The following is a 16,229-nucleotide window of genomic DNA, read 5'->3' on the forward strand; positions in this document are numbered from 1 at the left end:
TCAAGGTCGCATAATCTTGGGTTTCTCTGTGGAATATAGTCAAAGTGTTCCTTTCTGGAGGGTTTAGGGGAGAATCAGTTTCCTGCTCATTTGGCAGAATTCAGTTACTAGAGTTATAAGATCGAGGTCCCCCTTTTCTTGATGGCTGTAAAATGAGGGTCAGTCCGAGCTTCTAGATGCCGCTGCATTCCTTGACTTGTGGTCACCACCTCCATCTTCAAAGTCAAGGCAGGCAGGTAGAGGACTTCTCAAGGCTACTTTTTTGGTTCTTTTAAGGATTCATATGATTAGATTGGGTCCACCTGGATAATCCAAGATTCTCCATGTCAAGGTCCTTAATCATTTCTGCATAGTCCCTTTTGCCGTGTAGGGTAGCATATTCATAGGTTCCAGGAACATCTTGGGTAGAGGGAAGGTGGGGGTCATTATTCTGCCTACCACAGCCACCTAGCATGGGGCAACCTTGGTCAAAAATTTACCTTCTCTTTTTGCAGGGAGAAGTCTGTGCAGTTCCCTGTGCGGCAGGCACCTATGGCCCCAACTGCTCATCTGTCTGTAGCTGTAACAATGGTGGCACCTGCTCCCCAATAGATGGCTCCTGCACCTGCAAAGAAGGTAGTGTACCTTCTTTCCCAGTCCCGTCCCCTCAGATATGCACACTGCCCAGGGGAACTACCAGCGAGGGGTCTGGACCGCTCTTGCTCCATCCACCTACATGCTGGGTCAGGGAGCCTAAACATCAGGTCCCAGCCAAGGAAACCCATGCCAGGGACTCCAATAGCAGGAATTTATTAAAGGAGATTTGTTACTATAGTGTAAGAAGAGCTGACAGAGCATACAAGGGAGGTGAGCAACCCCAAGATTAGCAACTGTGGGAAGAGCTGCTACCACTCCTGGGAGTGAGGGCCACCTGGTGGGAGCTAGGACATGGACAGAGAGACTGCACAATAGTACTGGAACACGGAGACACGGCCACCACCAGAGGCCCTGTCCATCTGTGGACCAGGTCTCCCATTGGTGAACCCATCGAGGAACCAGCTGAGGGGGAGCCTGGGACATGCAACTGTAGGGGTCAGCCCCTGTAACACAGAATAGGGAAAGGGGAGAAATGGGCCTGGGAGCAAACAGGCCGGTGACCAGACTCAGAATGGGAAATCAGGCTGTCCCTAAAACAAAGGGCCCTGAGATAACCTGGCTGACCCAACCTTGGACAGAGATAGCCCTCCCTACTTCAGCTGGTTCCCTGTCCCAGGTGGGGTCATCAGCTCGTAGCAAAAACAGTGAGAACTGGCAGGCAGGAGACTTGCATTCTAGCCCCAGCTCTCCTAACCAGCAGTCTCTAGCCTTTTTGACACCAGGGACCGGTACTCCTATGAGAATCCAATGCCTGATGATCTGAGGTGGAGCTGAGGTGGTGATGCTAGCGCTGGGGAGCGGCTGCAAATACAGATGAAGCTTTGCTTCCTCATCTCCTGCTACGCGGCCTGGTTCCTAACAGGCCACGGACTGGTACCAGTCTGTGGCCTGGGGATTGGGGACCCTTGCCATAACAGCCATGCATATTTCTGAGTGGACTCTATGTGGAATGTGTGTCCTAACCTAGCGATCACGGAAGTGGTAGTTTGGATGGGATGCCCAGTACAGAGCTGGGGCTAGTGGGCAGAAAGCTATGCTGGACCCGAGTAGAGAAGTGACAGCCTCTTTCCCTCTCCTCAGGGTGGCAAGGCCTCGACTGCACCCTGCCATGTCCCACCGGGATGTGGGGCCTGAACTGCAATGAGAGCTGCACCTGTGCCAACGGGGCGGCCTGCAGCCCCACAAATGGCTCCTGCTCCTGTACCCCCGGCTGGCTGGGAGATACCTGTGAGCTGCCCTGCCCGGTGAGTTCCCAGGGCTGGGAAGGACCCAGTGGTCTCAGCGTCCCCTCATGCCCTTTCCCTGCAGCTATTTGGTCCACAGAGGTGCAGGGAAGAGCACAGGTGGACCCTTGGATCAGGTCTCAGTCCTAGTTCATAACCTCTCTGTGGCCACTTTCCTACTTCAGGCCTCAGCCCTCTTGTGTATAAAATGGCAAATACTTGGCAGATGTAATAGCGTATCCCTTTCCTCTTACTGCTCTCGGTAAACATTATTAGTTGACTCTGGCATATTTACCTGACCCAAAGGCAGCCTCAGAATCCATCACGACACAGTGCTACAGGACAGCCCTTACTAATCCATCAGAGTTGCCATTCCTTGATAGATCATGTCTAAGCTTCTTTCTGGTTCCAGCACTGTATAATGTTATGATCAGGGTGTGGGAGGGCTAAACCAAGCACTGTCCAGCATTAACCACCTAGACTTAACCACTGGATCTCAGTCTAAGATACAAATTAAGTTAAGCTAACTGATGTGATATTGTTGAATGAGTCCTACAGTTCTAGGTTCAAATTCTGGCTTTGCCATATTCTAGCTCTATTACCCTCAGCACGATACTTCTCCTCTCTAACCCTATTTCTCATCTTTAAATTGTGAATGTAATGGAACCATCATATAGAGTTGTGTGAAGATTAAGAGAAATGAGTCGTATAAGGCTCTTGATACCTAATGAGCACACAGCAAATGTTAAGTCACCACCTTCTTCCGCAGTAACAATAAATCAGTCATTCCTCACATATGATCTGTGTTACAATTTGCAAAGGGCGTTTTCATTTATAATTTTAATTAATCGTCATTACAGCTTTCTGAGCTTGACCATTGAGAAGTAGGGCAAGACCATCACCTTCCTCCTTACAAACCGCATATGCTTGTTAATATGGCCAAAGAATTTTTTGGAGTGGCTTCATGGCCACGTTGATCCTGTTATAAAAAGTGCTCCCACTGTGCCACTACCTTACTCTCTCTATATCATTGTGAAGCAGTGGCTCAGTTTTGTCATCAAAATCCAACAGAAGTGTGTGAAGTTCTGGGGATCTAGGTCTGGTCACTTCTCTCTCCCCTTCTGTCCACAGGACGGCACATTTGGGCTGAGCTGCAGTGAGCGCTGTGACTGCAGTCATGCTGATGGCTGTGATCCTGTCACAGGCCACTGCTGCTGCCTGGCTGGCTGGACAGGTAACCCCCATTTGCTTTGCCAGCACCCGGGTCCTGTAAAACTGGGTTCCTGATATTTTCCTACTTCCCTTGGACTGCTCTGTCGCTGGCCACTACTTCTTGCTTCCTAAATATGCACCTTTCCCTTTACTTCCTGGGCTTCAGTTCTCCATGTTATTCAATTTAAGTACACAAATATTGATTGAGTACCTTTTAAGTGCAGGCTCTCTTCTAAGGGGTAGCAGCACACTAGTAAAGAATCAGACAAAGGCTGACCCCTGGTAGATGTAGGTGTTTGCAGAGGATATGGTGGAAAGAGGGACAAGGAACTTTCTCCTAGCCCAGGCTCAGACTCTTGTTCTCTACGTGTGTCCTGTATATCTATCGACCCACTTCTCTCCACCCCGCTGCCACCACTCCGGTCCAGCAGGCCCCGTCTCTCAGCTGGTACCGCCTCAGCCTCCTATGTGGTCTCTGGGCCTCTCCTCTTGCCCAGCTGCATCCATTCTGCACATGGTAGCCAGAGTGAACTTTTCAGAACCCAGATCCATTCACATCAGTCCCTGCTCAGAATGCCTCAGTGGCTTCTCATGGCACGTATATAAAATCCAAAATCCTTATCGAGGCCTGGGGCCCACATGATCTGACCCTGCCCAACTCCTCCTCCTCTCCTTTGCCCCCTCCCATCACTCAGTACACTCCAGCCACATGGGCCAACCACCTTCCGGGCCTCCGTACATGCAGTCTGCCTGCCTGGATCACTCTTTCCCTATCTCTTCACCTGATAATTCCTTCTCAGCCAACAGATTTCAATTTAAAGTTTACTTCCTTTGGCAAGGCTCTCTCCCCCTGCTACAACCCACCCCCTCAACCTGGCCAAGACTACGTAAGAACTCATTTTATTAATTCTCATAATGCCCTACACTTTTCCTTTTGCAGTACATACCTCAATCGTCACTGAACTCAGACTGGAGTAACTATTTGTTTATATTCTGCCTCCCCATCTCCACCATCAGCTCTGTGGAGGCAGGGACCACGTCCACCTTGTTCACCACTGTATCCACTGCCTGGCACACACTGAGATACGGGATAACACAGTGGTTAAGAACTTGGAGCTAGAGCCAGACTGTCTGGGTTTGCGACCTTGGGCAAGTCCCTTAACCTCTCAGGACCTGAACTCTCCATCCATAAAATGCAGATAATTATAATCTTCATAACTATAGGGTTGTTTTGAAGTTTAAATGAATTAATACCTGTAAGTGCTAACAGCACGGCAAATGTAAACCAATAATACAGGAAGTCCTCAATAACGATATACTACATGAAGGAACCTATTAGCCAGTCCTAAGGTGTTGGACAGCAAGGAGAAAGAAATATAGGTGTTGCTATATAGGTGTAGGTCCTCAGATAAATAATTCACACCAGGCTGCTGAACAGCCTCTGTTCTCCACAAGCAGAAAGTCTCTGAAGAGCCCAGGGCCGGGGATATTGCTTCCTCTGCAGTATCTTCAGCCTGGCTCTCCCTGCCCTTCGGTACGCTGGCACCGTAGACTCTTAGCTAGAGCCAAGTGAAAATCCACTTTAATTTTTCATTGCCTTAATTTCAAGTGAGCCAATAAGATCTTAATGACATCTGGTGCTCAGAAATTCTGTCTTTGATGGACAACCTTTCAGCCAAGCCTGTGCTGTTCTAAAGCTAATTTCCCCAAACATGGTCCCGAAGTCATTTCCGAGGAACGATTGATGTCCTGAGGTTTATCATGCGGAAGGAGACCAAGGAAAGATAGGAAGGGGTTGGGGTACAGGACCCAGCCTCTTGCTCAATGAGCCTTCCCCACCCACCTGACTTCTCAGCCCCTGACATATTGCTTGTGCCTTGGCTCAACACCGGGTTTTCTCTGCCCTAAGTGTATGCATGTCTTTCCCCTTGCCCTCATAAGCCATAGGCTTCTTGATGACTGGCATCATGTCTAATTCATCTTGCCCTGCATGTAGTAGATGCTTATTAAATGTTTATTGAGATAAATTGAAAGAAGCTGGCCTATAACCATAAATGGCTTTTCCTCTCAAAGTGAAGGAGACCTTGAAGATGATCTACTCCGGTCTGCTTATGCTGCAGATAGGGAAAGGGAGGTGCCCAAGGTCTCAGGACATTAGTGTCAAGAGAATGGGAGACACAGGGTTGCATTTTCAGGGAGCCGTTTATTCAATTAGCATTTACTGAATCAAATAATCACCAAGTCTTTATTTGGAGCTACCATGTACCCAGCGCTGTCAGGCCAGCCATAAATGACATTTAACAACTACAGGCTTCGGGTTTTGTAAGGCAGTTTCTCCTTCCCCAGGTTCCCCTTCAGTCAATCCATGCTGCCAGTCCAGGGTTCACCTACTGTGAGACCTTCATCAAGGGGTGAAACGTGGCCACCAAATTCTCACTGGGGAAATAACTTATTCTCTGGGGAGAATCTCCCCTCTCCCTCCACACAGACCTGTTTTCTGGAGAGTGGCATCTTAAGCCCGAAGCCTGTTGTGAAAGGGAGTTCCCAAGGGTTGGGGCAGGGGAGTGGGGCCCTAGGCTAGACTGAGGCACTGGGGGATGACCGAAGCCTGTTGCCTCTCCTTCCTCTTCATTCTCTCCAGCTGTCCCGCCGCCTCTCCTCTCCCCACCAGCCCAGGTGGGCTTGTACAATTCCAGCCTACCACTAAATTGGTCCCATTGTTCTCTCACTGCTGCTAGGACTGGCTCTGTTCTGAGCCTGAGTGTCTTCCTCCTCCTTTCTCTTTTTCATAATCCCTGTCCTTATGACAAGGCAGACATGATTTTTAAACTAATTCTGTTCCTCTCTGAGCTTCTGATATTCACCTTCCAAAGCCACATAGGTCTCCAGGGCCCACCCAGTCCATTCACCTAATTAATGTGTGTCAGACTGGAAGCCTTTTGGCTTGAGAGCAAGCCCCACCCCAGAGCTGAGGCCTCCAGCCTCAGGCCTTTTTAAATTCCTTCTTAGCCTTTGGCTGTAATCACCCCAACACATATTTCCTCTCTCAGTTTAAAAAGAATGTGTAGGCCTTGCTCCTCTTTCTTATTGAGAAATTCCATCCATCCCTCCTAGGCCACCGTTTGTCAAACCGAGGGTCATTAAATCCATTTGTTGGGACACAACTAGCTTTTTTCCCTTAATGAATAGAATACATCATGGTGCAGAGGAAATATCAGAGTGCATCACACACAGTAAATGTCATTTTTCAAAGCATTGGTTTCTATTATACATGTGCGAGCGCATATGATATAAAATACATATTGCGTTGAGGATCGTGGTCAAAAGAATCGAAAAAAAACCACCCCCTCTCTGGCTCTCACCCTGAGGCTGGGTGGCTGGAACCGAGCGAGGACCAGTGGCTCCTAGGCTAATGAGGGTGGGCATGTTCCAGCTTGTGCAGCACCCCATAACAGCACTTACTTGTCCCATAGCTGGTTTCTCTCAGGCCTAACCTTGGATACCAGCTAAGATGTCAAAAACAGAGGAGACCCTTCATGATTTGGTCCCTTACTCTCACAGTCTCATCTCTTGCCATATCTCATCTTATACTTTATGGTTCAGCTACAGGGAACTTTTTTTTTTTTTTTCTTTCAAGGCATGATTCTTTCTCTTGCCTCCTGCTCTTTGCACATAGGATTTCCTTTACCTGGTCAGCTCCTCATTGGCCGTTAGGACTCAGTTATGGCATCACTTCTTCCTAGAAGCCCTCCCTGACCAACTAAGGCTCGGCTGAGTTTTTCTTCCATATTCTCAGATACATTGTATTTGTCTCTACCTTGTCATACTTCATGGTGCCCCCTTCCTACCAAGCTTCCTTTTGCCCTAACTTCTCTTACCACTGACCTGAGTCTGTATCTGGCCTACAGGCATCCGCTGTGATAGCACATGTCCGCCCGGTCGCTGGGGCCCCAACTGCTCTGTCTCCTGCAGCTGTGAGAACGGCGGCTCCTGCTCCCCAGAGGATGGAAGCTGCGAGTGTGCCCCTGGCTTCCGAGGACCCTTATGCCAGAGAAGTAAGGCTGAACCCCAAATGGCCCATCCTCCTCGCCCCTTCCTAGTTGAAACTAGTCCTGGCCTGAGAGAGGCTGGGCTCTCAGAGTCAGCCTCCATCAAATCCCTCCCTCTAGTCCCCTCTCCCTCTGCCTTGGCTTTTCTGTCCCCATGTTCTGAGCCCAGCCCGGCTCCTCAATGGAAACAGGACCAGACCACAGCTCCGCTCTGCAGAAAGGGACAGACCCTCTGAGGTGTGGGGTGGGCGTAGCTCTCCTCATACTTTTGTGGAGCCTACCTTCATCTCTATGTGGGATCAGAGGATGACCAGGCTGGCTGGGGCCCCCTGGGCTGCTGACCACATATCCCTTTCACCCCCAGTCTGCCCCCCTGGGTTCCATGGTCACGGCTGCACCCAGCCATGCCCCCTCTGCGTGCACAGCAGTGGGCCCTGCCACCACGTGAGTGGCATCTGTGAGTGCCTCCCCGGATTCTCCGGAGCCCTCTGCAACCAAGGTACTGTCTCCAAGGGAAGGTGGGGGCCAGGGAGGTGAGGGATCCTGGAAGGGAAGTGAGGCTTTGGGGATTCTCATACTCTGTAGAGGCAGCTCCTTGCCTCTTCGAGGCTCGTGCCTACCTTTCTAAGAACTAGGCACCACAGGGCATGAGACAAAGCCATGATGCAGTTAGAGGTACAGGCTCAGAGAGATTAAATCAATTCTCCATGATCTCACAGTTAGCAAGCGGCAGAGCTGAGAAACAAATTCTGACTCCAAAGCCCATGCTAAATGAATGGATGAAAAAATGAAATGAGCAAAGGTGAAGTCCACATAAGAAGTGGCCCCAAATGGCTTATGCTGACTGCCAAATGGTAAAGGCAGAGAATGCTGTGGGAGCTCAGAGGGGACAGTTCTGGTTTCAGCTGGAGATGGCAACTTTGTAGCCCTTCTCCCCTCACATTCAGGCTGACATCACTAATCCCGCAGCACCTGCTTTCCTATCTCAGATGCAGAATTCTTTAAGACACTAACTCCAGCCAACCTCTCCCACTCCACAGGAGTTGAAAATGGAGGAATAAGCTTTTCAAGGAGTTGAAAAGCTTATTTGCATTGGTATGCTGCAAAACTGGCTCCCTGGGGGGCGGGGGTGGGGTGGGGGGAGCCCTGGCTTGTAACATTTGCAAATTTCCATGATAAAATGTTTCCACCATGGTTGATTCCAAGGTACCAGTGGCTTAGCACCAGTCACAGAATTCCTGAATAGTTAACAACCAGTGCAAAGGTAGAAGCTGGCTGTAACACATACCATTGTTTTTTGCCATCCCTTGCTTAGTTAGGCCAAGGCAGCATGGATTTGGGGGACAACTCCGTGTTGGCAGAACTTCAGTTGGGCCTTAGCCTGAAAAGCAGAGGAGGAGGAAAGGCATTCAGGTAGAGGAAACAGGCTGGGTGGAGCACAGGGGAGTCAACCTGAGACTGTCCAGTAGGGAATGGGTGAAGGATGCAGGAACTGGGGGTGGGAAAGGGGCCGAGAAGGTGGTCTGGAGCCTTCTGAACAGCTCTGAACACAAGGTTGCAAGAATTTGTACTCTAACCTGTAAGGAGCAAAGGGATTTCAGACTAAGGTAAACAGAGCTAAAAGCAACTTGAAGGTCATCTGTGCAAGAATCTCATCTGTCAGCTGCTTAAATACTTCCACTGAGAGCTCACTACCTCCCAGGGGAACTGAGTCTTTTGATGAATAATCATTACTGAGCTGGGCTATCTTTGTAAGCATGTGGGGCCTTAATATGTACGAATGAGTTTAGCCTATGATGCTTTGAGGTCATGAGAAGTTTGGGCCCTAGGGAAACATATGTGACAGTTTCATTTTCTTGCACCCCTCGTAGGACAGTTTAATCACAACCTGACATGTTGAGGTTTACTTATTAAACATCAGAGACTTAGCCATCAATACAGATAGGCTGGGTCTAAATTAGGACCTAAGCAGCCCGAAGAGTAACTCTCAGATCTTGCGATGTCTGATTTATCACCCACTGGCCTAATGAGTATTTTCCACATATAGATCTAATAGAGTTTGCTATTAATGGCAACTGCCCTGGTTAAGTCTCAAATCTCGTAAAAAATTGAACTGACACTTTCTAATGACCAGCTTTCCAGCGAGTTACAAATTACAGACACTGCTTATGCAGAATCATTAAACATAGATTAAATATAACCAGATGTTTTCTTTTCACCAGCCCCCTCCTTCTCTCCACCACCCCTCTCTTTGCCTCACTCTTGATTCAGCTAAGAAGTCAACCAATTAATGTATTAGACTGATCGCATTAGCAGCTCTGTGGGTGAATTTGTCAGCCTTGTGTATGTGAGAAAGACTTCAAAGATAAAATTGTCTTGTTAGAGAAGCAGAGAGTTGGTTTTAGGGGTGGGGGTAAGGTAGAGCAGCTCTGGCACCTCATTCTCACAGAGGGTGAGGACTGGGGGGAATAGGTTCCCCAAATCAAGTACCTCCAGAGGCAGGGAAGAGGAAGCTCGGTGACATGCTTTTCAGTAAGCTGAAGCGGGAGCCTGAGCTGCAGACAGGTGGACAGGTGAGATGTGTGTCATCCTCCGGACCCTGGACCTGCCCTGGAAGGAGCTAAGGATTTTGCCAGGAGCACAGGGCCCCAATCAGCCAGCCTGTCCACAGCTATTAACTATAGCCTGAGGCAGTGGGCAAGGCTTAGTATTAATGAAAATATATAATAATGGGAGTATTACAAGGGTAATTGAACTTATATTTGTGAAGCACTTTGAACAGTGTCTGGTGCATGGAAGTGCTTGTTGAATACATAAATAACACTAGGACCCAAACCCAAGGCTTTGGATTGGAGAGCTTGGTACACCATGCTGCCTTTATTATTTGTCCCAACCACTAATCATGTCCGGGAGAGGCATAGAGTGGACACAGGTCCTAGGCACCATGTATCCACAATCTGGTTGAGGAAGGACTGGCCATATGAGTGCCATGCGGTGTGGTATAAAGGAGAGAATGCAGCCCAAGATTTTGGAGACCTAGGCCCTGGGGAATTTGCTTCTCTTTAAGAATCGATACCTCCCCCATGCTCCTCCATGTGGCTCAGGGATTCAAGGATTTCCTCTCCCATAACAGGAAGGCAAGGAAGCCTTCTTAGAGGATGTAGGGCTGGCTGGAACTGGGCTTTGAGGAGAGCATGCTGAACTGAGAGGAGCTCAGAGAGAGAGGTTTCCAGTAGAACTCACTGGAAGGTCACTGCCGCTGGGGCCTATTTGGGCCATTTTGGAACATTTCCTGTGTGTTTGCTGTATGCCAGGTACTGTGCTGGGCACTCAGACCCAATAAAGAACAAGACAGCCAGGTTCCCTGCCCTTACATAGTCTGTAGTCTAGCGGGGGAAATTCTGAGCTTAGCCTTTCCCAGTAGAACGTGGGAGTCAAGTCAGGGGAAAGGGATGGCCAGTTTATCTCCACATGTTCAGTCACCATGCTTTGAGTGCCTGTTGTTTTTCCAGGCCTCGTGGGGGACAGAGATATGGGTGGAGCCCAGGTCTGGCCTGAAACAAGTTCACAAGTCACAGTAACAGAAAACCAGGGAAGAAACCGATAGAGTGTTTTTGGAATCTCAAAAAGGGACACATAGTCCCCCAGAACAGAGAACAGGGGTAAATCAGGTAGGATTAAGTTCAGCTGTAGGTGACATAAAAACTCAAAATACTTGGCTTGAAAATAATGAACATTATTTCTCTCACACATTAAAACAAAAAGAAAAATACACATAAGAAAGGTCCAGAAGGAGGCCACTAGGGAATGGCAGGGTAGCTCACAAGGACACCAGAGACCCAGGCTTCTCCTACTTTGTTCAGCCATCCTCCGCACAGGGCTTCCACATCTGATGAAAGATAACTGCTTGAGCTCCAGCCATATTACCCACAGTTCTCATCCCTAATCCACATTATCCTTCAACAAGGAGGAGGAACAGGCAGAGACACATTTCCACTTACCACTGGCCACATGTAGTCACATGGCCATACCCAACTGTGCAGGAGCCCAAATGAGGTCTTTATTCCAGGTGGCCATAGCCCCAGCTAAAACTGAAGACTCTACTAAGAAGAAAATTAATATCAAAAGACTAGCAGCCTCCTACAGAGGGTTCCTGGGGGAGGTGGCATTTGAGATGAGTCTTGTAGGCAGAGTAGGATGTCCACACCTGAACGTGAGGGTCAGGAAAATTCTGGAAGGGAACAGCTGGAGCAAAAGCACAAAGAAAGAAAGAAAGAAAGGCATGGAGTGTATTTGGATAGTGGTATGATAGACCAGTGGCTTATGTGTCTGGGTGAGGTCGGTAAAGTGCTGATCTCTAGGATCCAGATTTCATTCCAGGGCAATGGGGAGCCAATGAGCATGTCAGAGCAGAGCATAGGAGCGCCATGAAGAGAGCTGTGCTCAAGTTGTAGGAGGAAGGTGGAGGATGAACTGCAGGGTGAAATGAGTGGTAGGTGCTCAATTAACACTCAGATTTAGTCCTAAAGGAGCTTGCATGCAGCCTAGGTGAGGAAACTAGCCCTTCCTCCAGGGACCAAGGAGTGACTCCTCCAAGAGGGGCTGGGACCAAAATCCTACAAGTGACTCAGAGTGGAAATACCATGGGAGCTCAATGAGAGAGAGCGCCCTGTGGACCCAGAGAGCTCTCTTGAGGAAGAGGCTGAGCTGAGGCTTGAGGAACAGGTCGGATTTGGAGAGACAGAGGAAATAGGTGGACAGGGATAGCCAGTCCTCCAGCAGTCTAACTGCAGACAGACCTGCCACCTACATTTGTCCCTCTCCTTCCAGCTACTGACATTCTCTGCCCTCATGGTTATGGGATCAGTGATGCTGGCAAGAGTGTAGTCATGGAAAACAGAAGGCTGTGGAGCAGTACAGGGGGCACTGGACTGAGTGTTCTCTCAGCCTCTCCACTTCTATGAGACCTAAGTCAAGTGATGCTACCCCATGGGCCTCAGTTTTCTCCTGTGTTGGAAAGGATCTTTAATAGAGCCTCCCAAAGAATGCAGCTATGGACACGAGGGGAACTCATTCATGTGCAGATGGAGAAGGGTGGTGGGGTTGCCGAGATGGGCAGTTCTACCCAGGTCCATGATCCTAGGGTAGCCATGGCTGTGGCCTGGGAACTTCTGGGGGTGCAGCTGTGGATGGTGGTCTGAGGATTACAGGTGGGAGGGCAGGTGCCAGGCTGTCTTGTGTCCACAGTGTGTGCTGGAGGGCACTTTGGGCAGGACTGTGCCCAGCTCTGCTCCTGTGTCAACAATGGGACCTGCAGCCCCATCGATGGCTCCTGCCAGTGCTTCCCCGGATGGATTGGCAAGGACTGCTCACAGGGTAAGCTGCTGCCCCCTGGGAATGCCCTTAACCCGGGGTCAAGCCTCAAAACACCTCACTCCTTGCCCCTGGCGCGTCCACCTCCCAGGGCTGAAATCTTCTGCAGATAGGAATGTCTACCTGAGTCCCACTTAGCTCTCTAGCTAATATAATGAATTATTAGGATTGGTCACTGGCATTATTAACTGCTAATATTAAAGGTATTGACCTTGTTGGCATAGTACCATTAATGCTATTAATGCTGAGAGCACTCCATCAGCACCTGAGCAAGGAGTACCCCCTATGCTTGGATGGAGAGGAAGAGGAGGCAGGGACTGGCATGCTAGAGTTTGGAGGTAGGGAAATGAAGTGAGGGCAGGGCAGTCATCTCAGAGGGGCGAGGATGTCCTTGGGTGGCCCAGGTGAATGATGTTCTGGGCATCATAAGCCTGGACAGAGCATTGTAGGGGCTGTTCATATAGGTTGTACCCAATCTGATACAGAGTTAACAGGGGCCTCCCCATCTAAGGGTGGAGACACAGCCTCTGCCCTGTGGAGCCCCTTGGCTGATGTGTGAGACCTAGCCAGTACCCCTAGGGAGGTTCCAGTTAGATGGCCTGGCCTAAGGGAATTTCCATTCTGATGGAGACACAGGTGCCATCCTCAGAGAGCTCACCAGCCAAAAGAGAGAGTCCCTACCCTGGTTAAGTTCCCATCTTTGTGAGGAAGTTAGTATACATGGTATTCACACAGTAAACTGCAATGTTTACAGTTTACCACATGCGTCCCACTCCAAATCAGTCCTCTGAGAGGGAAGGTTCAGGAACCCTCAGAGCTGGAAGAATGGGCAGAGAATCTGGACGACTGAGCCAATGGAGGAATGGAGGAATTCTGGGAATGTTAAGCCTCTGAAAGCCAAGAAATGCCACCTGAGTATCTCCTGGCATTTTGGCTCTGACGTGTACCTCCCCCGCCTTTTCATCTGCTCCTCTCTGCCTTGCCCTCACCCTCTGCATTCCATCCATCCCTAGCTTGCCCAACTGGATTCTGGGGCCCTGCCTGCTTCCACACTTGCAGCTGCCACAACGGGGCGACCTGCAGTGCTGAGGATGGGGCCTGCCGCTGCACCCCGGGATGGACCGGACTCTTCTGCACACAGCGTAAGCCCCGCCTCCCAGCTATTTGGAATCCCATGCTGCGGCCTGCTGGCTGCCTGGGGCATTGTCTAGGCCTGCAGTGGAGAGAGGAAGGCGGCGGCCAAAAGGCTGTAAGACACTCCAGCTTCTAGGATTAGGGGGAGCATGGCTGGATTCAGGGGTTGATGGGCCCAAAATCCTGGAAGGGTAGGGCCATATGGTATTCCAGCAATCGCAAAGACCAGACCCTCCTTTTGGACAGTGGGGCCCAGAGTGAAGAGTGACCTGTGGCTGCACAGCCAGGTGACTAGCCTGGCCTCTGGTTCCAAGGCACCTTTGTCCAAAGGATTCCCCACCCCCTCAGTGTGAGAGTTCAGAGTATGGAGATGGCTCAGGTGCATGGTCTCACTATTCACCCCAGCTATCAGAGGTGGCAGCAGACAGACGGCTGGTCCCAGTTGTACCTCCAAAGTTGCCTCTACCCTGTTTCTCCAGGCTGCCCAGCAGCTTTTTATGGGAAGGACTGTGGGCACGTGTGCCAGTGTCAGAATGGCGCCAGCTGTAACCACATCAGCGGCAAGTGCACCTGTCGCACAGGCTTCACCGGGAGACACTGTGAGCAGAGTAAGTTGTCCCAACCTATGACCCTGGGTGTCGGTGCCAGGCCTCAGCCTCCAGGTCTCTGCAAACCTGCTCCCTTGACTTTTGGAGCAACTCCCAAGGAAAAAAAAAAACCTAAAGTTTGTTCCTAAATGGTGTTTGAAGTTTCTTCCTCCGGTTTGGGGGTGGGGTGGGGTGTTGAGACGTAGGAGAGGCTTGAGGGAGTAATAAGGGAGTAGAGGGAGGCACAGCTGGTTTGATTCTTTGAAGCCCTTATGGCACCCAGCTCAGGGCCCAGAATGTGAAGAATGTTGCATAAATGGGTCAAGTGAGGAAAAAAGAGGGGTGAGTGTCCCCCCACTCAGGGCTCGAGGTGCTGTCTACCCCCAAGTATCAAACCAAAGCACAATAGGAACTACAGAGACTCTGTGAGACAGACTGGCTAATCAGCACAGATGTCCACATATGGGATGGGAAGGGCGAGTGTCGCTGTGTACCACTGTCTACCCCCACTTTTCGTGTTACACAGAATGTGCCCCAGGAACCTTTGGCTATGGGTGTCAGCAGCTATGTGAGTGCATGAACAATGCCACCTGTGACCACGTCACCGGCACCTGTTATTGCAGCTCTGGATTCAAAGGAATCAGGTGTGATCAAGGTAATACACAGATGGCAGAATCCCTAGGCAGAGGGCTGTGGAAAGGACCCCATGGACACAGACTCTGGGGAGATTCCAGGGAGAACAACTCGACTGTATAAGGATACTTCATGACTTCCTTTTATCGACATTTGGGAGAACAGGAATAGGGTGGGCTGCAGAGGGGAGGCAGAGGCACCAGGGGCTAGAGAAGTAGATGGAGCAGGCAGCCTCATGGTCACGGCTTCCCTGTGCTCATCTTTGGCAAGCTTCCTGTAGCCAAGCTAGTGCTGTGGAAAGGTCACTAGACCATTTGAAGATCTGCCAAATTCTGGTTCTGCCAACCTGCTAGGTGTCCTTGGGCAGGTCATTTCCTTTTGCTGGGCCTGTTATTCTACATGCAAAGTAGAAAGAGATTAATCCCTGTCTTCTGCCACAGCACAAGGTTCTGCTGAGAGCCAAGGAGCCCAAAGGGGCTCAACCTTAGCTCCAGCTCTACAGTCAGAAGACACCCCTCCCCACCATAGAGCAGTTGTGAGGACCAAGTTGAGGTAATGTGAATAACGGACTCAGCATAGTGCCTGGCACATAAATGAGCACTTGATAAATGGTTTTGTAGACATAAAAACCCTTTGTAAAGTGCTACAACAAACATGTAAGGGATTATACTGCTGTTGATTCTAGGAGATGGGGGATAAGAATGGGCTGTTATCCACGTTAACAGAAAAAGAGCCAAGCCATTTACATTGCCTTCTGATGGGGGTTAGCCCACACATATATCAAGATGGGTGTTGTGGGCAGTAATCCTGGGTATACTGGCACAGCGCTCACAGCTTTCATTGTCAGTTTGTCATATGGTGCTTACAGTCCCTGGGGAGGGTGGGATTACTGTCCCATGTTACAAATGAGCAAACTGAGGACTCTTAAGTCAGTCATATCTAAGTCACACAGCTAATAAGCAGGGAGAGAGCTGAGTCCAATTTTTTCCAACTCCTGAGAAACCCAAATAGGGCCAAGACCAGAACTCAGGCCTCCTAACGTTAGAGGAATCTAGGCCTGGCAGATGAGATCTGAAGAACAAGGAGGCCTGTCCCAGGCTCAGGCCCTCCCTCCACCCGCAGCTGCCCTCATGATGGAGGAGCTGAATCCCTACACCAAGATCAGCCCAGCGTTGGGTGCAGAGCGGCACTCGGTGGGCGCTGTCACAGGTATCATCCTGCTGTTGTTCCTCATTGTGGTGCTGCTGGGCCTGTTCGCCTGGCGCCGACGGCGGCAAAAAGAGAAGGGCCGTGACCTGGCTCCCCGCGTCTCCTACACACCTGCCCTGAGGATGACCAGCACTGACTACTCCCTCTCAGGTAAGGGCTATGCGCCCGCACCC

General features: G+C 50.1%; 1 protein-coding gene across 1 annotated transcript in view; it reads left to right on the forward strand.

Annotated features, from left to right (window-relative positions):
- MEGF11 (multiple EGF like domains 11) overlaps nt 1-16,229 on the forward strand; it is a 242,991-nt gene that overhangs the window by 209,389 nt on the left and 17,373 nt on the right. Inside the window, exons 8-17 of the mRNA XM_011386098.2 lie at nt 495-615; nt 1,717-1,880; nt 2,991-3,093; nt 6,980-7,126; nt 7,485-7,619; nt 12,368-12,496; nt 13,507-13,635; nt 14,107-14,235; nt 14,741-14,869; nt 15,970-16,206. Coding sequence (XP_011384400.1) covers nt 495-615; nt 1,717-1,880; nt 2,991-3,093; nt 6,980-7,126; nt 7,485-7,619; nt 12,368-12,496; nt 13,507-13,635; nt 14,107-14,235; nt 14,741-14,869; nt 15,970-16,206 — 1,423 coding nt within the window. The remainder of the gene's footprint in view (nt 1-494; nt 616-1,716; nt 1,881-2,990; nt 3,094-6,979; nt 7,127-7,484; nt 7,620-12,367; nt 12,497-13,506; nt 13,636-14,106; nt 14,236-14,740; nt 14,870-15,969; nt 16,207-16,229) is intronic.

Source organism: Pteropus vampyrus, unplaced genomic scaffold, assembly GCF_000151845.1.
Source record: "Pteropus vampyrus isolate Shadow unplaced genomic scaffold, Pvam_2.0 Scaffold15, whole genome shotgun sequence".
Lineage (NCBI taxonomy): Eukaryota > Metazoa > Chordata > Mammalia > Chiroptera > Pteropodidae > Pteropus > Pteropus vampyrus.